General features: G+C 32.5%; 2 protein-coding genes across 2 annotated transcripts in view; one reads left to right on the forward strand and one right to left on the reverse strand.

Annotated features, from left to right (window-relative positions):
- Positions 1-26,645, forward strand: part of LOC126837106 (tyrosine-protein kinase receptor-like) — a 167,467-nt gene that overhangs the window by 120,008 nt on the left and 20,814 nt on the right. Inside the window, exons 3-7 of the mRNA XM_050570904.1 lie at positions 19,652-19,862; positions 24,379-24,500; positions 25,194-25,340; positions 25,598-25,753; positions 25,849-25,979. Coding sequence (XP_050426861.1) covers positions 19,652-19,862; positions 24,379-24,500; positions 25,194-25,340; positions 25,598-25,753; positions 25,849-25,979 — 767 coding nt within the window. The remainder of the gene's footprint in view (positions 1-19,651; positions 19,863-24,378; positions 24,501-25,193; positions 25,341-25,597; positions 25,754-25,848; positions 25,980-26,645) is intronic.
- LOC126836409 (EH domain-containing protein 3-like) lies at positions 20,674-23,410 on the reverse strand. Its single transcript, XM_050569766.1, has 9 exons — positions 23,319-23,410; positions 23,064-23,252; positions 22,549-22,995; positions 22,234-22,365; positions 22,049-22,157; positions 21,793-21,969; positions 21,574-21,697; positions 21,324-21,491; positions 20,674-20,906 (listed from the first exon to the last, which is right to left on the reverse strand). The coding sequence occupies exons 1-9, from the start codon at positions 23,408-23,410 to the stop codon at positions 20,674-20,676; spliced, it is 1,671 nt and encodes a 556-aa protein (XP_050425723.1).

A 26,645-nucleotide genomic window follows, 5' to 3' on the forward strand; every position in this document is an offset into this window, starting at 1 on the left:
CGTTAATTTTTATTTTTTTATTACATTTTCAAAATTAATTTCGCTTAAATATTTTCCGCCCCTATGTCGCCTCCGGCATATACCCACCCGTGCACCCCTCCCCCCTCTCCCCTATACGGCTCTAATAACAATTTAATTTTGAGCTTATTTTTACAAGGTTTTTATCGATATTAAATAATTCTACATTTCTATCATCTACAGGCTCGCATCGAAGCGTTTAATTGTCACCTTAACTGTGCTGGCTTTTTTCTAGTTTAAATTCTATAAAAACCGATCCGTGTGGCCGTATTTTTTACATAAATATTTATAGAAGTAACGTTCACTGAAAAAAAAAATTAACTTTTGTCGTGTCCGCACTGACACACAGACTTGGCGATAAACACGTGTCCGGAGAGATAACCGCCAATCAGTGCTCTTCAACTAAAATTTAAGGGTCCGGTGCAAGAACCGACTATCTTCATATTTTTTAATTGTTCAGAATGGCCAAAAGAAAATTCATTGTCCCGCTTACCACTATTGGCGGGGGTAAATGTGTTTTGTAAAATCTTTGTAGGCAATAGTCCGATTTTACTGTTTGGTGTACAAAAATGTTAATCATTTTTCCACGAACAAATTTCCATGAAAAACAATTTTTGATAAAAAGTGGAGATGGCCGATTCTTGTACCGGACCCTTCTATATAGGTCTTGCTACCCTAGACTTTAGACATGATAATATTATTATTATATGCAAAGGCAGTCTTGGCCGGGCGGAGGGATGTTCAAGAGTGGAATAATAACAAGGCCGGGAACGGACCAAACGCCGCCGCCGCCGTCCAATGGGGGTGAGGACCGGGATAGGATTAAACGGATTTTTTATTTCTTGTCAACCCTTCCGCGCCTACGCCTACTCGCCTAGGCGTAAGGGATTCGGAAGGCACGATACCGCGACCGCAAAAGGGGTTAAGACGGCACGTGTGGTCGGGACGCTTGGGACGCGGCGGCGGTGGGCAGGAAAATCGATGGACCCGGCGGGGCTTGGGCACGCGGGGGCACGGCCCCATCACCGGTGGACAAACGGGCTACCGCAATCGGCGGCCGCGGCGTCGCGACTGAGGCGGCTGCGTCCGCTGCTGTTGCCGTAACGCTGCTGTACCGTTGGCCACGTCCGGACGGCGCCGCGTTCTTCTGAGCGTTGTCGCTTTCGGTTTGACGGCCGTGGGTCCGCCGACGGGCACGACGACGCCGACGCCGATGCCGAGACGCCCCGCGTATCGACACGGCTGCCGACGAGGTGTCCACCGCACAGGGCGTGCGCGCTATGCCGTCGCTGTCGTACGGCATCCGCGTAACGACTGGCAAGTGACACTGTACACGCTTTTTGTTGTTGTTGTACATGTATACATATATATATATATATATATATATATATATATGTATAAATATAATGCACTTACCAGCCCCGTTTCTTCGTCCCTTCCCCGTCCCTTTTAATCCTTTCTACGTTCAAGCGCCTCCGTGTAATAACATTGACACTGACGTAAACGTCTGCCATTCATAAAACCGGCCAGCCGTACTCGCCTATGCCGCGGCACTGTGATAATATCAGCTGCTCCTCTGTTATAGTAAACTAGCACTCCAACTGTTCTTGCTATTCTTATAAACATTTTTTTTCTTTTCTATTAGATTTTATATTATGAGTATTGTTAGGGTTATTAAATTACCTGAAATTAATTTTTTTTTTTTTGATACATCATTTGAATGGGATAGAAGAGGATATATCCACTTTATAAACAATGTTTAAAAAAGCTAGTTGTTAAATATTTATATATTCACGTATGAAGTCTATGTGTACAGGGTTATTCGAATTTCATGTGACAGTGCACATTACAATGGCATGTTATTTTTTAAATGAAATATGAACAACTTTGTATACGTGTAATTTTAGATCACGTGAATTAATTTTAATCAGATTTTAAAATATACTGTGGCTGTAAGACACCCCTAGAGATGAAGAGACTTGTAGAAATAACAAAAACCAACAATATTAATATAAATTCTATAGTTTTCTGTTTTTTTTTTTTGTGATTTTTATTTATTAATAAAATAAATATAATCAATGATATAATTTATATTTCTTATAATTTTTTACTACTTGTATAATAAGAAAAAAAACGATTTTACGAAAAAAAAATGTTTCAAACTAAATCCCTAGTCGTTTTTCTAGCTGTCCGGAGAAAATAATAGAACACCTATATTTATCTCATGCAATTTATATGGATAAATGTTTTATAAGAAAGGGTTTGAAGTAAAATTCCACTGGGTAAAACAAATTAGCATATTTTAATTACACGATTTTATTATTAACAAGTAAAATAACAAATTTTACAAAATTTAACGAAAATGAGATTATTAACAAATAGTATTTATACTAAAATATATTTTATTTTTTATTTTTTATAATTAATCAACTACCCTTTGCACTACAAAAAAGACACTTGTAACTTTCGTCCGACGTTTTTTTCTATAATATAATTTGTGAATATAGTGCAAACAAATAAACTTAATACACTTTTGACGCTCTAATAAAGTAGCAGAATTATACTATGCAATAAAAAAGAAATGTAAGATAAAAAGTTTTTACTATTTTTTTGTGTTCACAAAAATTGTAGTAACTATAAAAGTAATAAATATGATGCTACTGTGATCACTTCCGCGTTTTCAGAACAAAAGGTTCCTTGTTCGAATGTTTTTTACAAAACTCGAATCAGATTTAGTGTCTTTAATGGAGTTTTATTTAATATTGTTAAAGCTTAATTAAAAAAAAAAAGGCAACGCGATGCTTTTTATTTTATTAACTTGTACAAAATCAATAACGTGGACTGATCAGAAATCCTTTTTAAATGTTAACACTTTTTGAGTTGTTAACATGAAATAGAGCAGACCCAGCATGTTAAGTGATTCCAAACAAAAGTATGCAAGTCAGGAAGAAATAATATTTTCCATGGAAATATCGATTTTTGATGCTTTATTAATTTATATAACTTAAAGTTTTCATGAATAACTTTAGTGTTAAAACTAATTAAAAAAGAAACTTGCGATCAGGGTTAACAGATGAGCTTAACTCTGTGTTTCATTATCCTTCGTACAACAATATTTTTTTGGAAAGTCAAACGCAACGGGAATTACTTAAATATCTCAATATGTCTGTTTAGTTTTATGTAATATTTATTATAATAGGAATTTAAATAGTGCTAAGACTATTTCGTTTCTAGTCGAATTCCAGGTAACGTACGGGTTTGATTACAGAAAATAAGACGTTTAGTTTACCTAGAGAAATTCAAATGCAAAAATGCTAGTACGCTTAGGTTTCCACAAACACTTGGATATCTTATTACACGGAAAGCACACACACGCGTTAAAAGGTTTATGCCAAGAACGCAGTATCGTTGCCTAAGACTAATAAAAGTGAGATTTTGCTTTGCCGTCGGTGCTGCTTTTGTGTCATTGAACGTAAACTATTGATTTGTGTGAGTTCAAGCGATGATGAATAATTACACGGACCGTATAACTCGTGTGGCTGTGTCTTAATATACATTATTGTTTTGCCAAGGAAATAATATAGTATTAATACAACCATGTGACATTGACACGCGCGTCCCATGGTTAATACTAAATCGTGTGTACATGAAAAGGAACACATAGTTCAGCATCGGCACGTGGTACCCATGGCCATCTTCGGTGAACAAAAAGCGTCTTAAAACAGTGTCTTTCCATCAGTTGTGTGTTATTGTGCTGTTATCATGTCATTGTCCGACCTACTGCTGTTAAACACAGGAAACGTGTCGGGTTACTTACAGTTTATAGATAATAAGAACGTATCTATATTGACTTGATACAAGTATGTCTAAGTACGATGTGGTTTATTTTATTCTATTATGAGTTATATTCATCATGATGAGACTGTGAAAACATTTCTTGTTTGTAAGAATATCGGGAAACACTGTAGATCTGTTAATACTAAATTAATTATAAACATGAACAAACTGTGAAATGTAATTTGATGCGATAAACATTCTGTTATTTTCGTTACAATTATTAAATCTTTCTGTTTGTTACTATTAACTTTGGCATCCCGTTTAATTATTGCATTCTTAAAAATAAAAAAATTGTTCAGAGACGTTTGATGTTCAACTGGAATTACATTTTTCAGCTTGTTTTAACAATAATAGTATCACGAAGTCAAGATATAATAAATAAAACATACCTCTATAGTACAACTACCGCAACATACCGCAGAATAATACCGCAGTAACTTCTGGTGTATACACCAGTGTGCCTTTTTTGCCTACACGGTGTGCCGTCTTGTGATTTGCTGGATTAGCCAGCTCTATAGCAGCAATTATCGATGGCTGGAATCATTGGCTAGATTTGGTTTTTTTTAAAAATTAATTCAAAATTGTTCGTTTGGATTTATGGCATAAATTATGATAAACGATAAATAATTATGCACTGATACCTTTGACGATTAAACGGGTTCAAAATGAATGCGGTCACCGTGATACGTTTTTATGGAAATTTTAACAGATGAAATCGTTCCAAATAAATAGGAATACGGTTTAGCGGTAATTGATCACTAATTAATCGACTATATTAAGCTCGTGATAACTTGTACAACGAATACATCAATAGGAAACCATAGTTTACCGTGCTTATAGTAACCGCATACATTAATAAAAACAATTGTATAAATTATAATACAACCCGTTTAGGTAATACCATAGTATAGACAACAGTAATTTGGTTAAATTTGAAATTATTCATAAAATATTATTTTGTTTTTAGGTAAGAATTGCGTTTGCGGATTTAAGTAATAAACTATTTAAGCGGGTAGTCGGTGAGTACAATTGAAAATATTTCATCATATTACTAGTGTTTTAGAAACACCAAATTACACTGTAACAAATCGTTACTTTGACGAACTATTGTATAGTTCATCAACTATCGCATTAAAAGACTTTTAAAAGAAAAACATGGATACATGCGAAAATTATCAAATTAATATTTCAATCCATGTAAAGTTTTAACGCGTTTGTAATAAATAAGAATATCACATACCTTATGGCGATGGTTTATAAACAATAATTATTGTACTTAATTGTTGTTGATATTTAACACAATTTAACTGCTAAAATAAAATAAAAAAAATCATATCACATTATTTCTTAAAAGGAATTAATATAAAATAAAATAAAATAACACTACTAGAAATTGAGTAATGCCTAATATAAGAACATGTTTCGTTATAGACTTGTATTGGGCATTTGTAGTACTTAAATAATTATATTATTTTTAACTATAAAACATTAAACTACTATTCTTTTTTACATGATGTTTATTTATAACTTTTATTTTGTCTCCTACTGCTTCTTTATTTTACTAACTCTACTATACTTATTAATACTCGAAGATTATTAAAAATTGATTTAAAAATATTAACAAAACACACCGTTCACCGACGACAGCAGCCGTAAAGAGTGTAGTTATTTCCAGGTAATTAGAAGTGAACAAAATAAGGTTTAAGCTATAAATGTGTTACCGACTTGTGTTCAGTAACTTGAATCATAAGCTTGTAAGCTTGTTCTTTTATCGCGATACAGCTTACGTTTCCTTGCTATTGCCGTCCATAAATGATAATGTTTGTGTTAAGCCGATCATGAGCAAAATTTACATATTTATGAATAGTTAGCGCCTTATTAACGGTAAAAATTATTCGAAATCACGTGCACGTGCAATCATTCAGTAGGTTTTCCACTCTCTCAGAGGTCGGTCGTTATGCACACATTCATCGTGGCCCACCTCAGATATGTGTATAGGAAAAATAAATATATTAAAACAAAAACACCCATAGTACGGGTTAACTGATAACCGCAGTAATGGTCTGTACGGAGCTTGATATTTAGATTCTGAAAAACTGACTTCGAAAAGGAAAATGTTTGATGCCTCTGAACAAAAGCAATATAATATATAAAAAAATCCTTTCAAAAAATCAAATTTAAAACTTTAAAAATGTTTGGTAAATAACAAACTTATTTTCGAGTAAACACAATAATATGCTGCAAAACACATTACTTTTGTTTTAATAAACTCAAAACAAAACTAGGATAACGATTTTATATCTAAAAGTTGCCCTATACGTTTACCGCACTGAAGAAAACGGGTTAAAAAAAGTTCAATAGTAAAAATATATTGAAAATACCCTCACCCACAAATATTAATATACTTTTCACCAACAGATTGAGTGCCAGTCGTTTGTGATGGCGAATGAAGTGTATTTTTTTTTTCTGGCCAAGAAGATTTTTGTAAAATATTTTATCTTTTTATAGTTTAAAAGTACCTTAGAGATAAAATATTTATACATTTTTTAACGAGTGGTTATATTGAGAAATTATTATTTTTTATTCCCTTTATATACACCGGTAATTATCGGTGTTTGTATATATTTTAATAAGGTTATTATCACGCTGTGAAGTTTTACTCGAAATTCTGTGTTCACCTATAAAATAGAGATAAATAGAGGTAAATGCGACATACGAGCTACTTCTGAGGTAGATTATTAGATTTTCAGTTTTGTGGAGCATATTCTTGTTTGTTAGACGCAAATTGAGTTTGGATGTGGAATTTTGGTGTACGAATCTCACCAGTGACGCTGATTACACGCTATTTTCTTATTATGTAGTGAATTTCCATCATCGTTACAGCTACTAGGATCCAAAAGTTTCACAGTAAAATATCCCTTAGATAAGTAATATAATTGACAAACCATTCGTATGTTACATTTTTCAAGGTTTTCCAAACGTACGGATTCGACGGATTAAAAGTGACCTTTTATTGTTGTTTCCAACAATGTTCTTTTATTCGGTTGTTAGCTTAGTAATACCAACTAATAATTAATTTACTACTTAGTTTTGTAAGTTGGTTTTATATAGGCATGAGCGTCGAACCACCGATTGTTTGAGCCACAATAACATTCATTCTTCGTCACTTTGAAACAAATATAATACTCTGGAATGTTTGTACAGCAACATTGTTCAAACTTACAGCGATTATTTGAAACTCATTTCAATGTAATACATTATTAACGACCAGAAAGGTTGCTTGCTACCCTTTGAAATTATTGACATAATATTGTGTTAAAATGATTGCATTGAATCGCTTGCGAGGTCGAACAAATGCGAGAACGATTATTGTGAACCCAAACGAATGATTCAACAATTAGCAGAATTAAAATGTAATTTCAATAATAATCTGCTAGATTACAGATTATGTCACAACTAATTTTGTTGATAAGATAATTATTGAAATCAAAGTATATGCTCGCCTTTTTAGTTTTCTACTGGTCGGCATATAAGTTTTTCTATGTTCTACAAAGAAACTTAACGTACCTTTCCATATGTACACCTGTTTTCTATCACTGCATCCTTCAATGATTTAATTTCTTATAAAACCGTTCCGCCTCAGATAGTTTTTTGAAGGTTTTCTTCCTGAAATAAGCTGTCATCTCTCAATTCCTTTTTATTTTCTGACAGAAGTTACCTTCTCTAATAAACTTAATATATATATTTTTTTACCTTAGTTATATGTATATTATGTTTATTAGATATGCGTTTAGTTGTGTCATTTTTCCTAGACCGTCTTCACTAGTCTCATCCTTTTCAATTTCTGATCAGTGAAATTAGTGTACATGAGTCTTACCTGAGATTCTAGTCCGAACGATTCAAACACAAATAAGACTTTTATTTATTACACATCAATTATTGACTAGAATTTCACAAAATATATATTAAAAAGGTGTAACCGACGAGTTTTTCTTTTTTAATACAGTTTGTTACTTTTTGCAATGCTCAAGTTTTAATTTAAATTCCACGCAGCGTTTATGTATTATGAGGCAAGTAGTGAATTGTTCCTATTACAGTTATGGACACGTTTTTTTACCCCGAATGGACTAGAGAATAGGATTGGACTTTAACGAACGAAGGAGCTTCGATAGGAAACGAATGATAACATAGAACGAAAAATAACAAGCGCTAGTCCTGAGATTAATGATTCAAGTCGCGATCCATTGGCTGTTACCGCCGGTAGGTTGTAAAATGCCTTAAGTCGCCCCGAGTAAATGTAATTTACAAATCGACCGTTTGCCATTTACTTTTCCTGGCCACGTTAATTTCACTTAGATTCGTTAGTAGAAGTTTGATGTAAAATTGTAACGGGAAAAACATTTCATTGAATCGACGAGCACATCCCATATGGTTCACCAATCGTTTCCTTTTTTTTTCAACCTGACCATCATAACATTGTAATATGCTACAAAGTTTTTTTTTCTTCTTCTAAACTATATTTACAATCTGTATACGAAAAATACAATAAGCAAATTGGATACTATACATTTTTACTTGACATGAAAACATGATAGAACAAGATTGTGAGATCATAAAAACGTTATAAAAATAGTCCAACGGTTTCACTTCAGTAAATGTAACGGGTTGTAATGGTTGGATGACAGTCGCACGTATTTCAATTAAATGATAAAAAATTCGTATTGACTAATGTGTACTAGCTATCTAATTAAAGCCGGTCAAACCAATTGAACCGAATTTGAAACTTTCTTACTGGACAACTTTAACAACACAGTCTATTAATCTGATTTACACATAATTCACTATTAATTTGATCATTCGAAATTCGATCTGTGCTGTACACGCAGTATGCGGTTTGGTATAAATGTTGAAATGTTATACGTTTGAAATTATTAAGTTGACAAACGTAAGTTGTAAAAAAAACAAATATAGAACAAAATATATGAAAATCGGATGAGTAGTACGTGGAGTTTAGGGTAGTGAACCGGAAAAATAAGTCAAATAACGAAAATCCCGAGAGACAAATATGTTATTCCAATCTCACTCACTTAACTAGCTAACGTTGATATGATGAAATTCAATATATAAATTTTAATTTACACAATAAAACAGTTTATCAGTTTACTGTGTTTAAAAAAAAGGGTTAGAGATTTAATGCCTAACATGATGGTACTTATAAAATATAAAAGTATATATATTTTAAAAAGTGAAATTATTTTATTATGTTATTAAAATTAAAAAAAAATCTGGTTAGGCTTTGGTAATTCAATTACATTTTCTTTTAAAATCCAAAGATTTAAAAGTTTTTTTTAAAACTTATTTAAATAATATAAATCTATCCGTTACTATTTTGTTTTAAATCTAAATATTTTATTATTTATTTTTGTGCTTTTTAAAAATATATTATAGTATTGTATAAGAAGAACCTTTTAGTGTACCGTTTCTATAAATCGATATACAACGGTTTCAATTATTATACAGGCTAGGTCACAACGGTATGTGTACAATGAGGCAATAAAAAGGTTATAAAAGTAAAAAAAATAATATTTTATCCATAAATAAAACGAAAAGTATATATTATCTTAATAATTTTTTTTTATAAAAAAAAGTAAGTGTATTTGGAACAGTTATGAGTTATGACAGTTATATCATTTATAACAGTTATAACAGTTTATGACATTTTCAATTTATTTTATAATAATTAATCTTTTTTTTTGCGCAGTACTTATTTTTTGTTTTAATACAGATGTAATTTGGTTTTTAAGTATGAAAACTTACTTAATATTTTGCCATACTTCAATTTTTTTTTTTTTTAAGGCAGTTGTTAAAAAAAATGAATATATTCGTGGCACGTGTTGTCGAAGGTAATTTACTTGTATTCATCAATAGTCGCAAACCGCAAGCCGTATACCGGTTAATGTGATTACCGGATGGAAATTTAATGTTACCGCCTGTGCCCAAAACTCGTGTACACGTACCTTCGGTTTGATTACGTTAATACTTACAATTAAAGCCGGTCCGAGTTTAAATTGAGCTGCATTGTATATTTTACAGCCGAACCTGTCGAAATACTTGTTTGGTGTTCAAAATACACTTTGCCCGCAATCAGCGACAACTATGATGTCCTATACGTGTTGTTCGACTAGTCCGCTTGGACTTTTATTACAATTAAACGCCAATCAACTGCGTCCAAAAAAAGATATGTCAAATACAACGGGTACATGTTTTACTCCTACGCTGTTGTTGATTCTAAATATATTTATTGCTATTCATTCCTCTTGATCCCCCTATCCCCATAAATATATTAGTTATTTAAGGTTATCTTTTATTTACCTTACTATTTGTCCATCTGACAATCAATTTGTATGATCACTTGCCTAAGTGTCGACCTGTCTGATTGCTCCTCCCTTTTCTAACGAAACAAATTGAGTTATTAATATGGTTTTTTTTAAAAATAAATGGAGGTATGGGATTCTGTAACGTTCCTTCTGGTAATAATTTAAACATATTATTTTTTTCTTAGCTGGGTCCTTCAATCTTCACTAGTGGTACACTATAGAGTGCACGAGCACAGATTGCCTATTAATAATTACTTTAAATGTAAACAGAAACCCGAAATCTCTTGAGATGAAGTGAACTTACAATTTCCAGTAATCTCTGCAGCTAGTATAAGCTCTTGTTTTTCTCCGTTCTGGCTTGTTGTATAACCGTAAGAGAAACTAATGATTTCATTACCGCGAGTAAACCAGGTACATAATGTATACATTTCCACATACTTTATCTTGGCGCATCTTTCAGTATAGTTTGCTCTCGGAAAACCACAATTTCGAATTCTCGGAAAACATGTGTGGTAACCCGAATTTATTTCGGTACTTTAACTTTTTCACCGTGACTCTAAATTGGACCTGTTGCGGTTACATTGCCTAACTGGGCAATTCAACAGTTCCCGAACGAAATTAAAACCATACACTGTACCGTGTTTGTAGATTTCATCAGTTTGAATTGCCCGACGTCGAACTTAAAGACATTTGTACGCCTTTGTACAAATAAGATGTAAAGATAAGTTTACATTATTCGGTTCTGATACAGTAGACGAAACACTACGGAGCTCTTGTAATCTCGTTTGTACTTAAAAAGACGAGCGCCTTTGAATTAGATTGTGAATTCACTTTGGGTACATACGTCGCACATAGAATTACCCAAAACCGATTTTCACGGATTTATCCTCTTAAACTTAATACGGTTTGGTAGAGTAGAAAATAATCTAGAAATTCGACGTGGCAACGTACAAATAAAAATAAAGTGCTCAACAAATCTAAGACAGCGGCATCAGTGAAGTTACATGTTATTCGTATGTATTATTATTTACCTGGAAGTGATACAAAGCCATTTTAAATAATCTCTTGGACGCATCGCGCAGTAAGAAAATATTAAATATCAATAATGGATTAGATTTAAATACATAAAATATTTACAAATATAAATAGCTACCGCTTAGACAATACAAATATTTATAATCGTAAAATTATGTTATTTTGGTTTACTTCGATAAAAAAAGTGGGACCTATATTTTCAAATTTCGAACTTGTTTAATGGACTATATTTTAAAAAGTTATAAAAACCTATATTTAAGTAGGTTAATATGATGAACGGTGTTTTTCATGATAAGTAGCGAAAGGTAACTTAAACTTTAGTCCGTGTAAAACACCTTGGATGTAATATTTATGATCCATAGAAATTTGCTATTCCAAGAAATCGGTCCAGTGGTAAAATAAAGTCTGGCTTACCAACTATTTTAATGAGGCATACAATTTTAGAAAGCTCAAGTGTTTTTAATTGTACTACTATCACTTGTAGTTCAATATTGAAATGTAAATGTTTTTAACTTCTACATAAAATAACAACAACTAATATGGTTTCTACTAAATGTATATGAAAAATATATTTCAAACAAATATTCTCAACTTTGTAAACCTTTTTACGCTAAGATGCTTTATTGTAGTCTGTAAAAAATGAAAGACTTATATAAAACTAAACCATACCCATTTTTTTTTTGTAATGCAATTATTTCATACATTTTAAGTAGGTATAAAAAACGTATAATATTTTAATTACAAGTGAATATTTCTATTTTTACGGAACCATTCAGTATAAAGTTTAGACGCAATATTATTAAAGCGGTGTAAAAAAAATAGTTGTTATCAACATTTTGCTCAACACAGTTTTTTTTTTTTTTTACAAAAAACAATCTATACAAAAATATGTTTATGACAAAAATAACGTTGATTTCATTATACAATCGATTTGTAAACGAAATCACATAAAAAGTTAAAGTTCTTACCAGGAAAAATGTATAAAGGAGTATTTTTATTTTGTTATAATGTTGTTTTGTGTCCTTTGTATATTTCTGTTTTATTGTAATTCATAGTAATGATATACTACTTCTTTCTCTTTCTCCTTACTTCATATTTAGGCACATACAAGTGTTTTTGTTTCAATAATTTCGTAATTATGTGGAGTTTGTTCTTCGATTGATTATCATGAGACAATTTATATAAATATGTAATACTTTCAGTTTGTAATCTATTCTTAGTTATTTCATTCTAACGAAAAAGAAAATAATTGTTTGAAAAAAAAAGAAAGAAAAACACAATTATATTGTATGTTTGAGTTTTTAGAAGAGTAGTTTAAATTAACAATGCGAATATTTTATTTTTAATTGTTAACTATTTAAAAGGTCACACATCTGAGCTATTATTTTAGTTATGACTATATTTTATACAAATTTTCACTAAAATTTCACTATAAAAATCTTATGGTTTTGTATTAATATGTAATAATTTCTAGTTTAAATTCTTTTGTATAAAGTTGTGTTCATTACTACATCACCTAATGTCTAATCGCTGATCCTAATAACTTAAAACTAATTTAAAATGATTAGCTACTGGACCATTCGTTACCTTTATTTTAAACTATATGACTTCTAGTTTTGGTTTATTAAGCCCATACTTTCCTTGCAAAGTTAATCCGTCGGATAAACTCCATCTAAGTTAATACATAATTAACTTTGGTAAATTCATTAAAAATTCAATTATTCTGTAAATTAAAATTTCAATTATAAATAGTATTTTTATTATACCTGACTTAACACAGTTACTGAGGGTAGCCAACCCCATGCGAAGATAAAGAAAATTAAGAAGAAGACTTAACTCAGTTACTGTTAACTGACTGAGCCTTGCATTCATAATGCGGTCTCTGTTCAATAAATATCTTGAAATAAAACTGTCACAATAGAACCTGGTATTTGAAATATTGTTGTTCCGCTTTGGAAATCCGCCCTTTGTCTACTTTAATATCATCATTGTTAATATTATTATCCAAACTTTTAATTCATTCGAGTTTCCCGAAGTGGCTTAAGCCCCGTAATTGCCTAGCAACCCACGCGGAATTATAAGAAAAAGTTAACTCTTGTCAATCGAAATGCCAGATTCTTTTCAACTTCCCTACCAAAAAAAAAAAAATAATAATAATAAATTTTATTTTAAGAATATCAAACTGACATAAGACGGTAATACGCCGAAAAATAAACGAAATATTTTCATTTCACAATAAATGGAAATGTATTATTATTATTATACAATAGTTTGTGAAATGTTTAATTCCAACGAAACGGTCTTAGTATTACTTATAGTCATGTCAAGATTTTCATTTTGAACACGGCACATATTATACTCGTATTTCATAAATCATGAATGAATATTCAAAATTAATACTTAAGTCGAAGAAATAAACATACCATGTGATTTTATTAAAAAGGCATTTATACATTACATTGTGTTTAATGATTTTGCGGTTCTTGGTTAAATGTCGATGACTTCTTTAAATTTCAGGTGCATTTTTGTATCTTATTATGTTAGTCGTCGTGCACAAAATAGCCGGAACAAATCTATTAAAACACTTTTGTTAGGGGGGAAAAATGTCCACTATAATTTCTCGAAGGAATAATAACGGTATGTATGGTTTATTGTTCGTACTAAAGGTCCAAAGTAAGTTTGGATATCAAAAGTTGTTCTCTGATAAAAAAAACCCGGTATATTAGAAAACAAAATAAAAGTGTATTAATCTTACAGACAATTTGTTATTTTTGTCAAGTATAAAGTGTAATAAAAAGCTTTACAAGTCAAAAGTTTTACCCCACTCCCACCCCCGCGAAAACAATTCTGTATACCTAATGCTAAGCGAGCATGCCAACTGTACCCCAAGCCCTTTTGTTAATTTTTTTTTTTAAACTGTTCTGATAATATTTTTTATTGTTGTCGGCAAAATTCGTCGTAAGGTTTGATTTAAATATTAAAACGTTTTATAAACGCTTCCGTTATAGGTAAGGTTAGGAGCTTCAGCCAAACTTAAAGCGGGTAGGTTAAGAAAAAGGCCCAGTATGATATTATCTCAACATAGATCAAAAATACCTAACATCGTAAACACACAGCATTTTTTTAAACAGCTATTTTACCAAATGGTAACTGCGCAGCAACACAAAAGTATAACGTTTCACTTGTACTGAATTCGAGTTTTTACAAATAATTTAACAACTCATAGAAAGGTAGGGGACAATAATTATTGAAGATTGATTTTGAAAATCAATGCATCCAACCCATTATCGTTTTAAGTGTATTTTACCATCAGAATTTTTAAACCAAACTTTCCAGAAAGTCAATCATTTCGTGTCCTCTAATGGATCCTAGTTTATTTGTTACAATGCAAGCTCGCATTTTTATTTGCCTTTTATACAGAATACCGTAAAAGGCGATTGCTTCACTTGTTGAATAATGTATTTAGTTTTCTATAGTTTTCGAAGAATATAGTTTCATAGAATTGGATTATATTATTATTATACCATTTCAAACTAGACGGTGGCGTCAGCGATGTTAATAATAAAAGACAAATTGTAGATCATAAACTAACTGCTGAGATTCAATAGTGTTAGTAATATGTTATGTATATATTTTTTTATCACGTTCGATGCCATGGATCAATGGAAGTGGAGATTATACATTGCGTTTGAACTTTTGCGAAATATCATTAGTAGTAAAAATGTTCAAACACAAAATATATGATTGTATTCGTATACAAGTGACAGAGTAATGATTAGTCTGTTATAGTACAACCCATATAGGGGTCTACCTCCTCGTATTGTTTGTTTATACGTCTTATATTAACATTTTAAAACTAAAAAGCTTGGCATCACTTCATAAATCAAATTCATCTTAACGATTTAACAGAGGATAGAAACATTTTTTTTGTTGTATTTTAGATAGACATTGACAAGTCTAATGAAGACTGTAGAAACCGTGACCCATACATTTTTTTGTCTTAATTATTAAATTCTAATTTTACTTCTTATCGTTTAATTTGTTTAATAGATGACAGCCGCAATAGACGCGTTAAAACTACTCACAGTATTTTAACAATGAATTTAAACATGACGAAAATCTAAAAACTGTGGATAATTAACGTTTTAATTCAAAATGTATTTTATTCGTGCAACTGTATTTGTTTACAACTGAACTTTTATTGGAATATATTAAACGAGTTATTGAAAATAATAACCATCATTATCGTGGAAATTTCTTTCGGCTATTGTGAATCGACTGTCCGAGTGACGAGTCCTCTTAACTTGTACTCGAAATTGCCTGTTGACTACAATTACCAGCCGTCTTCGTATTATTTCCAAATTTTTTTTTTAATCACCTAATTTGGGCCTCTCTTTATCGTATTTCTTACTTCAACTATTAGGGATGAACTATGGAAGTCATCCATCACTATTTATCATGATGATGTCTATTCGAACGCTTTAGATATCGTGGTCTAGTCAGTAAGATCAAATTGGTTTCAGTATGGATACCTACATCAGATTTGTGAGATATGCTTGTGTTGTGGTAAGTCAACCTGATCTGACCACTGTTGTATGATTCGGAAAAATTGAAAACGTCAAGTAGTAGTATTGCGTGGAGCACATGCGTGATGACACACTATGATCTAAGTAAACGCCGAGGAACCCACTGGTAATACGAACCGGGAAACGAATACGGCGACATATTATTTCCACTGGGAAAAGACCAATAAGGGAAACGCAAAATCACGTTATTCCCCGTAGTGTTTGCCTGGAAGACACTGAACCGACCACGAGTATATAATATATTATACATCTACACACTGGTTGGCCAGAAAGCCAAGACGTTTATTCACCGTCGGTCGGACGCCAACGCGATTTGTTCGGTTACGGCGAAATTATTCAAAAAGCCACGGCGGTCGCCTTGGTGGTAAATGAGCTACCCCTGACATACACTTTGCTAAGGTTTGTTTTTTGGCTCACTCGTGAAAAACAACACCGTTGTAGTATCTAGACAGACGAGACACGTTTTATAAGTGTCACACACACACACACTAATGCCGGGATTCCGGTACAAGGGAATGGCTCAATAGCAAGTTTCGCATTTCCAAAAGCCGTACTTACACTACTATTGCGCACAATAATCCCGTTGTCGGTGCCGGCGATTTAACAACGTCTGGGGCCGTGTAATACACTTCTTCGCACACCGAATCCGCTAATACAATAATATAAAGAAAGCCGGTAGGCATAATATAATATGCCTGAGTTCGAGCGACCGTGCACCGATTGCCGACGGTAATTGCAAACAAAAAATGTACGTGCCTCGAATATTGTATTGGTTTTTATTAAAGATCCGTATATATAGACTCCACACACACCACTACCTATATTCTCAATGTTTTCCTTCCGCTTATTTGAAATCTTTTTATATTTGTTTCACTTCAAGTGTGCCGGTGTGTGTACACAATACCGTGGCACTCGTAATAACAATGGCGATGCAAAACCGAAGAATTGTAAAAAATTACATACCTCCCCCAGCATCGTCTACCTCTCTGATCATCGTCGTTATATTTTATTTCACTATAATTTCATCAGTACTTCCAACATAAATCATTCGTTTCAGTGTTTTTTTTCTCATTAGCCAAGTTACTTAAGCTGTACATAATTATATAAACAGCGTACATTCGTTCCTATAGCAGTGTTGCTAAAATGTTAACTATCGTATATTTACATTGCTAAATAATATATTTCCGGTTTTGCTCTTTTACTAACTAAAATCCCGTTGTTCTGTTGTGCAATAATATATTCATGTGAAACTATAGAATATGTGTTAACTACAAAACTCATTAACATACGAGTGTGAGATTATAAAGCTATTAGTGCAATATGGAAAATCATTAACATACCAATTCCGGAATGTAAAGAGCGCATGGTATTCTAGCTTTAAACGAGTAAAGAAAATAATTTAATGTCATATTCTAGAGAGTTATATGGTAACACCTACTACTTATATTATTACAGTTTGATTGCTTAAGATACATCCGTGATGAGTGCGCCATCGAAAAGCTAATAAGATCGTTTATGTTGTCGTTCGTTTCCAAGTAACACGGGGATTCCTGTGGGATTTTCTCATCAATTTCCCAAATGCGACTGTCGTGTAAAGATTCCTGTGCATTTTAAATTCAGTTATCCTCAACAATGTTATAATATATTTATACTACCTATCCGAAAACAAATGGCCGATTGTTTATAAACTACTGTTTCGTTTGGCATAAATGAGTTAACAGGTGTGGGAGAGGGGGTATGTTTACTTTATTGCATCAAGAAAATGGAATTTATCAACGAGCCTCCGATCGAGATCAGAATAAATTTACATGTATTAATACGGTTTCATTCGTGGCAAACCAAATGAAACATTTATATTTCGTCCGGTTTACTTCAAGTACATTATATTATCATAATGATAGTAATAATATGTGTGTATGCATATCGATGCGCCTAGAGGATACTGTTGAGGTTTTCGACGAACCCCGGTAATTCCCAACGTCGAGGCTTTCATATAGGTATCAGACGCCCAATTACTGTGATTACCGCTCTCGGTGAGCACGCCGGCCGTAAAATACCTTCGAGGCGTATTTTATAACCCCCCTACCCCTCCCCTGTGTGTGTGGTGTGGTTCATTGAATCCTTTTCGGAAATTGCGGTTAGGATTCGGTACGGATCGGATTTGTATTTCCTTTTACAATTATCGTTATTTACCCGCAGGTCGTCGTCGGTTAGTTTGACTGTCCCGTTACGCCATGCATTTTGATCAAGCATCTGTACAAAAGATCCTATATGATAGATCTCGGCCAGATATAATACTGTGGACCTATACTATAATAATATTACAGTATCTGATTTAAGAACATTTTAGGTAATTAAAATAAAAATCATGAAATATGTCAATGTAAACCGGATTTTTAGATTTTTTTCACACTTTTATCGTTCCTGTATTTCTATTGAGTCGTCGGCGCCAAATATGGAAAAAAGAAACTTCTAATAACGCATTCAAGAAATCAAGATAAATTTTTAGTATGTAAGTTTAAAAGAAAAATCGTTGTGTTGTTAAACTAACACAAGATGGATAAATAAGGGTTTGCATGCATTTTATACGTTAACGACGTCCAAGACCTACCTAAACATAAAATCACCGAATGATTGAAAGGTATGATTTTTTTGTCAAAATATAAGCAGTATGTTTTAGCCAAAACATACTACTAATATATCAAATACAATTTATAGTGTGCGACCATTGCGTAGGTTTTAAGTGGGAAACCGTGTTTTTTTTATGCAAAACTGATGTATTTTTTACATAAAAAACCTAATACCCACAAACCCTACCGAATACTGATTTGGGGACCGTCACTGGGTTTTACGGTGGTTATGATAATATTATAATATTGATCATGATAAATCACTTCTATTAAAAACTTCTTCGACTGGAATCTATCGTTTCTTGACACGCTAACATTTTCTTCTGCCTCTGTCATTCACTTGACTAACAATGGTTTTTAATTATTGTTAGTTGCATTAAACCGTGCACAACTATCTTGGCGACCGCATTGTCAATTGGTTTTATGTGCCATGAACCTATCATTAACAAAAACATCTAAACAAGAAAGGAAAACCCTCTATTTGTAATTCTAATTAGTAAAATCAATGTATTTTTTACTCGTGGATATTAAAATACCGGTCGAATCAATTTTGTTGTATTACAGTGTCTACTAAGGACAATTCAATGGTTTACACGCAGTGCCACTTCACTTTGATAACCGTACAAACAAACGCGCTAAAACATAATAAAAAACAAAGTGTTGAATAGCGTTGTACGTATTGTACTTTAAAGGGCAATTTATGTTGTTTTTTTTCAAAAAAAAAACTAATAAGGGTAAATTAGAATTTCTTTCTTGTGTTTTTGACGACAAATCCCATTGTGTACGATTGTCGAGAGTATTTTCTCGGCACATACTTAATGTGTATCTAATGTCTACATATTAGTATACACAGCAGGGTAATAATGGGAATCAAACGGGGAATCTGGACCATGGTGTATTTCATTTTTGAATTTTGTAGCAATCACAATGGGAGACGTCACTTGTGCCAAATATTAGAAGTATTTCCCTTATAACATTATCATTATTATGATATGGGTACGAAACCTAGTTGTTGTTCACTGTCAATCGCACGAGGACCCGAAAAACGCTTTCTATTCAGTTTCTATCTACTAACTTAGTAGAAAAAAAATGTAATAGAATATGTTCTCGGTATTCGAATCTAAATATCAATTTCAAGTCTGTAAACCTCGATCATCTATTTTTGCAGGCAATTTTCTCTTCGTGTATGGCAGACCGGAAATGGGAACCATACAAATCAAGAGTCCGTACTACACCCTCGGCGTGTTCGAAAACACCGGATGTTCGTTGTCGTTTCAAATGCATACAAACGTCACTTTTCCCAATAAGGTATCTGTGATGAGTCGGGCGCTCAACTACACATCAATGATCCAAGACAATCTCGAGAACAGCACTCCGACGTAAGTATAACATAACGATCGGATTTGGTTCCAGACAAGCAAATGTATTATCAGTTTTATTATACAATCACAAAAATGAATGGATAATTTATAACAATAATACATTAATTCAATAGTTAAAATATTGAGCTTTCTGAAAATACATCAAAGTTATATTTTAATTTCTTTACATATTTCCATCGAAATTTACCTTATTAAAATTGGGTTTGCACGTCTTCTTATTACACTTCTTTCAGGGATGGTAACCTAAATATCTTAAAAATTACAATATATATAAAATTATATGTGTAAGTAAAATTACCTCAACACTCCAACCATATGTTTGAAAAATATAGTATAAAGCCAATACAGTGGAGACGAAGCATATTTGGGAGGGGGAGGTCCCCCTAGCCTAACTAATTCGGCTATTTTTAAGTTACAGAGCGCCGTAATTTTAAGTTTTCTCAATTTTGAAAGGAAAGGAGGAATTTTTAAAATTTTTAGCTCAATCAAGTACATTTAATAAGTACGATTAATGATCTATAGACTTTCTACCTGAAGAAATCGGTGCAGTGGATTAGAAAATATCGTGGTTCTAGGTCCAGAAAAAAAACCTAAACACATCTTTTTAAAAACAGTATAACTTGTTCCTTATCAGCTCCGCATTGATGCTAAAATAACAAGAAGGGAGAAATACACAAAATACAGATATATAAAATTACATAATACATTTATTATTTTGTACATACATTTGTTAGGAATATAAAAAATTATGTTTTTTTCATATTTTCGAATAATAAACATTGAATTACAAAATATATTTTATCATTGATCATTTGTTAGTTACCATAGAAAAATATTTAAGATAACGCTTTGAAGGCGGTATCAAGTGTTTGGGGAGTTCTGTTGGTATTTCTGAACCTTCCAGTTTTATTTTAATTAAATACATTGCCAATGCGAATTCGTCTACATCTAAAAGTCCATCCTCGTCTACATCAGCTAACTTCCACAATTTAGACAACACTGAATTAGGCAATTTGGTCTTGAGCATTTCATCTTTAGCCGCTACAATAATTGCAAAGTCATTGCTATTTAGTGTTTTACATTTTTCAACGGTCTAATTATAGTGATGGCGGATGGCTCAATCTTAGATCCATATTCTTTATTAGAGCTCTTGATACCCGAATACAATAATTACGGGAACTTGATACGATACTGGTACCCAAATAATTGTATTTATTTTGTTTTATTATATTCCATTCGAACAAATAGTAACTGGTACTAGCCCATATTATAATATTATCGGTATTGCTCGGTAAAAATCAAGAACTCTTATCTTTATCGTCTACTAAAAACTACTTGTGCAAATTACATTTAAACAATAATTGACAACAATTTTGTTTAAAAGGTATGTATTAAAATTGTAGTTTTTTTACCAAATTCAAAGTTAGATCGTGCAAAATGTTACGATATTTAATTTACCTGTCCTAACCACTTTTCCATTCACTTTTTCTAGTCTTTCAAACATTTCATCAAATGGTTTTCTATATTGTTCAACAATCCAACTACCATCAAACTGTCCTTCGTTAATACCTGCATTTTTCACGTTAAACGGTGTAGTGGTGTCATTATCGTTGGGAATAACGTTACCTAAAAAATAGCAAATATTTAGGACAACAATATTGTATATTATACTAGGTTAGACAATATTGTTATAATATGCATTATTTACTTAACACTTCTACATCATTCGTTGTCATTTCAACGTTCATTCCGTCTAATAAGTTTTGCGCACGTTTAATTAATTTGTCATTTAAACCGTTAAAGGTGCTGAAGTCTTTTTGCCTCAAAAGTGACTATATATATTTATGTATAAAGTAATTAGTTAAATAGCAGTTTAGTAGTATTTCACAATTTTTCTTTGACTTATATTTAGAAATATATAAAAAACCTTCAAATTTTCTATATCCGGAAAATCACCCCAACTCAGATGTTTGTGTTTATTGAATATATCAACGCATATTTCTTTTAGGTCGTCGATCAGTCTGTTTTGTTGGCTGTCTTTGAACCAAAACCTGCTCACGAACGTCATACGCGAATTTAGTTCAGCAATTATGTACGCATGTATCTAGATGGACATTAAGTACAACATAAACGGTTGTTGACTATTGTATTAGACGTTCGAATGAAATGTACATTTTACATACAATTGCAGTTTTTGCTCTTTTTCCTATGTAGTTTAACTTTGAAATAACCGAATTATGTGGCAGCGTTTTTATATCTTGGAACAGATCATATTCTTCTTCGCAGAACATTCTAATATACAGAGAAGAAAAAATAATTGTAATTAATGTTACAAAAGACCAAAACGAGTTTATTATTTTAATCATACTTTCTATTAACGTCGTTTTTGTAAGGTTTGTCCCAAAACGAACCGACATAAACTCTGGGAACTTCCGGACAATGAATTGCTTTTCCTAGAGCCCACATTAGGGCACCGTGGACTCTTAGCAAGGATCGTTCGCTGTTAAAAACGATATTAATTAAAAAAACAATAATATTATTATTATTTTTATATGTTTATAAGGGACTTAAGTACGATTAATTTGTATTGTATCTATTTAGTATTGGGCGTAGGAAGTGTTGTAGACTGAATTATAATGTATAGTTTACACGTACAGCTGCAGTCCTAATGATTTATACTTACTCGATTGTATCGGCTTTGTTTAGGGCGATTCTTAACTTGCTATCGTGGACTTTTAACACGTCTATAGCGGCTTTCAATTCGTCGGATATATCCAATTTGTTGGCGTCGAAAGTCAGTATAATCATATCCGACCGATCGGCAAACCAGTTCAACGAGTCGTAGAAATTATATTCGCGTTGTGCTCGTTGCTTTTCTCCCGACAATATGCCAGGTGTATCCACAAAGCTTATTGATTTCAGCAGTGGAGTGCTAACAACGCCACAATGAAGTTTTTTCAGAAAATGGTTACCAAAACGAGATAGATCTTGAAACTGCTTGGCTGGGTCGGCCACAAGTACATTGCCAGGTATCGATTGTTCTTTGTCACCACCCATGATCACCATGAACCTATCCGTAGTGGGTTCTGGACCGATTCGAATACCTGGATAATCTTTTTCGATAAGATATCTACAAAAAAATCGCATTTAAAGATACAATAATTTCATAAATCAATTACAATTTAAGATAATACCGACCTTATCATCGACGTTTTCCCGGTTGAATATTGACCAACAAATAACACCATTGGCTTGGCATCGAAATCTTGATCGGTCAAAAAAGGCTCATAGAACTCATTGTACAAATAATGTTTTTCCAGTGGGAGGAGCTTTGAATTGTACACTTTTTTTAGACCATCGATTGCAGTTTCGTCTTTGAGGAAATTTCTAAAATATTATAATCGAATGGTTATATTTCTGGGATATTTTGTTATTTATACAAGAATACTTTACCCGTAAATAGATCTATCGACGATTTTGGCACAGGACAGACGTTTACTTAGAGCTAAACAGCTCCGAGTAAAACTATAAGGTCGTAAATACATTATTTATTATGAAAAATTCAAAAATTACACTCTATCGAAAAATTGACAAAAATGCAAATTGAGTTATCAAATATCGGCACAGTCGGTTTGTGTACAAAGGAAATAAATAAATATCAGTAACTATGGGAAACATTCGAGGCTATTGGAGTAACACTCTTTGATCCAGCAGCGAAAATATCTAAGCTATTCTCATTGTAATAGACTATAATATGATATTGAGGAGAACAACAAAAAGTGGTTGACTTATGGCAAGGGTCGATGTATACAATTTTTAAAAATTCTAAATACAATAGAATAAAATGATTTCGATAAGGAAATTCAAAATTGAAATTGTTTATAATAATAATAATAACAATATGAATGTTTAGGGACAAATCTTGGTTGTGTTAAAATTTGTTTTTAAACTCTATTCAACAATATGTCAATATTTGACTACTTTCAAGCAACAAGAATCAAAATGCAATCATTATATGGGTAGAATTTTGCTGGCTGTAAACACATTTTTAGTGAGATAAAAAAACCTAAACGTCTGGCAAAAATTTGTTAATTAAGCAAAAAAAGTTTTTGCTTAATGTATTTTTAAGGTGAAAAAGGTGTAAAATTTTAAGGGTTTTTAGCGATTTTTAAAGTGAAGGGGTACATTTTCTAAACTAATCTATGGACTGATCTGATTTATTACATGAAAAAAAGGTTAAGTGGCTTAGGAGATATCGTGGGTCCAAACACAAAAAATAGAAAAATAAAACCACGTTATTGTAAAAAAAAAATACCTTCTTAGCTCCTCATCGAAGCTAAAAGAAACAATAACAGCAATTATTGTTATTATTATTATACATTTGTTAAAATCAAATATTTAATGATGTTAAAACAGTTTCAAAATAATTTATACTATTTAAAAATTAAGTAAAATTTCAACCATCTATATGTTATTAATACTCATATTAAAATTCTTTTTTTACCTTTTACAGAAAATGGGAAAAGAAAAAAGTGTTGTTAGCCAAGCACACCAGACAAGTGGTTATCGAAATAATAATGACACCGGGATCTCACATTGGCATCGACGACATTAAACTTGAGAATTGTTTACCAGGTAATTACTGTGAGTCTAGGTAGTGGGTAAATAATAGTTAAACGTCTCATAGTCGACCTGCGAATAAAGCATCTAACTTCAGTATTCGGGTTCCCAATCCATTCATACCATTTGCAAAAGTCAAAGCAGAAAATGCCCATATCTGTCCTAACATTGTGTCTATTGTTTATTTGAGAAAATTTTTTAACCGAAATCCAAATTGTAACAATACTCAAAAATATCATAGAGTATACCAATCTAAGAAATTAAACACCCCCGAATGAAATAAGTAAACCTGTATAATAATATTTATTTTACAGCAGTTAACAAGCTTTGCATAAAAAAAAACGGTATAACAGTTAAATTGATAGGTTCTTATGCTCACATTCAAAAGCACATTGAATTTTCCGAATTCAACTCAAATAGATATCGCGCTTAGACACACCGACCGCGTTCAAATCCCATACTTATCGGATTTTGCCTATTGGGAATTAATTGCATCCTTTTAAAACATAAATTTCTAATCAATCTGAGATTAAACTCTGTACATAAGAAAACCACTTCGACAGACATGTCAAAGGATGTACTATGTATCTTTGGGTTTCTTCAATGGGAAGCGGTGTTTTTCTGTGTGTATTTCTGGAATTGAGGTGTGATTTTTCAGTTAAATATTTTTTTTTTTAAATTGAGCGAACGGGAAATCTTATTTCGCAGACGATATCAACGGAATACCACAGAACGGAAGTTGTCCGACGGATACGCATTTCCTGTGCTCCGACAACGCCACTTGCATTCCACATCATAGGGTTTGCGACATCAGCCCTGATTGCCCGGACGAAGGCGACGAAACCGAGAAATGCCGTAAGTACCCATCACGGCCGTAGCATAAATTAATGTTTCCAAGTACGCCTACTACGGCTCGTGTACCATAAAATATAAATTAGTTAAGATTGGCTAACGTTTTGATACGATGATCCTAGAGGCTTGCGTGTGCTCGATTAAGACAACACACGCGAGATTATGTCTCGCTATAAATGAATTATTAATACTATATATATATATATACATACTGACTACGTCTAAACACTCTGCTATGATGTACATATACACTGTTTTAGTTCGAGTGCCACTCGAATCCCGTTGCACCTTCGAGTCTGGATTTTGCGGCTGGCAAAACTCGTCCGAAGAGATGATGCTTTCGTGGAAACTGAACAAAGGCGACCGACAAAAATTCACAGGGCCTAAATGGGATAACACCTATCAAAACCGTTCGGGTAAAACGGCACATTGCGTTTTCTTTTATTTTTTCACCATCAGCTGTCGACCATTCGATATTGTCTTAACCCGTTTGCATTGTTATTGCCCGCAGGTACGTACGCTTATGTGGACATGTCAGGGCCGGCCCATCTAGGATCGGCGGCTCGAATGGAAAGTGCTCATTTTCATCCACCTCCGCCTTACTGCTCCAACCCAGAGTCCAAATACTACAACTCCTGCTATGTGAGTAAACGTCTCATTATATTAACGCCAATCGACTTAACACTGTTATTAGCAAAATACAAAATTCATAAGGAAATATATTGTAGAACAAAAACAACAATGTAGTACTCGGACCAGCAGCAAAACGGGAGCAATTTTGATGTGTTTTCAATCTGCGTTTGTTTAACGTATCAATAACCGGACTTTGAATACAATTCCTTTTACACTAGTACTTCTAGCACTTTTACTATTGAAAAATAATTTCATAATTTCGTGATGGTAATAAATATGATGAACTTATAAAAATTAAAATTATTAGCCTTTACATTTCAGATATTTTAAAGGAAAAAGTTGATTCATATAGAAACAAAACTATATTTTTTTGTTTATACTTTAACAAAAAATAGTTTACCACAAAAGTCACAGCAACATATTACTTGTATTTCATTAAATATAATGCTCAAATCAGGACTTAAATCTAACATATTATAAATAACATTTCCAAGGTAATATTTCTTCAAAGCTTATTTCACGTTCGATCAAAAGCGTTATTTTTTTTATAATCATTATTATGTTGTTAGACCGTTATCTTAAACAGGTATTAATTTTAGGTCTGAATGTCCTGAAATGTCTAGAATTTGCGTGAAAATGTATGGAGCGACTGAGATTATGACAGTTTTTGGGCCA

Source organism: Adelges cooleyi, unplaced genomic scaffold, assembly GCF_023614345.1.
Source record: "Adelges cooleyi isolate 19-005CV unplaced genomic scaffold, UGA_ACOO_1.1 ACOO_flye_CR_arks_rails_tigmint_CR_PRNA_247, whole genome shotgun sequence".
Lineage (NCBI taxonomy): Eukaryota > Metazoa > Arthropoda > Insecta > Hemiptera > Adelgidae > Adelges > Adelges cooleyi.

What these genes read in the sequence shown, in the direction of transcription:
- LOC126836409 (XM_050569766.1), bottom strand. Translation starts at nt 23,410, where the DNA reads ATGTATTTACGACCTTATAGTTTTACTCGGAGCTGTTTAGCTCTAAGT. An exon ending in AACAAAGCCGATACAATCGA is followed by an intron (nt 22,366 to 22,548) that starts GTAAGTATAAAT and finishes CGTTTTTAACAG; the next exon opens with CGAACGATCCTTGCTAAGAG. An exon ending in AAAGAGCAAAAACTGCAATT is followed by an intron (nt 21,970 to 22,048) that starts GTATGTAAAATG and finishes ATGTCCATCTAG; the next exon opens with ATACATGCGTACATAATTGC.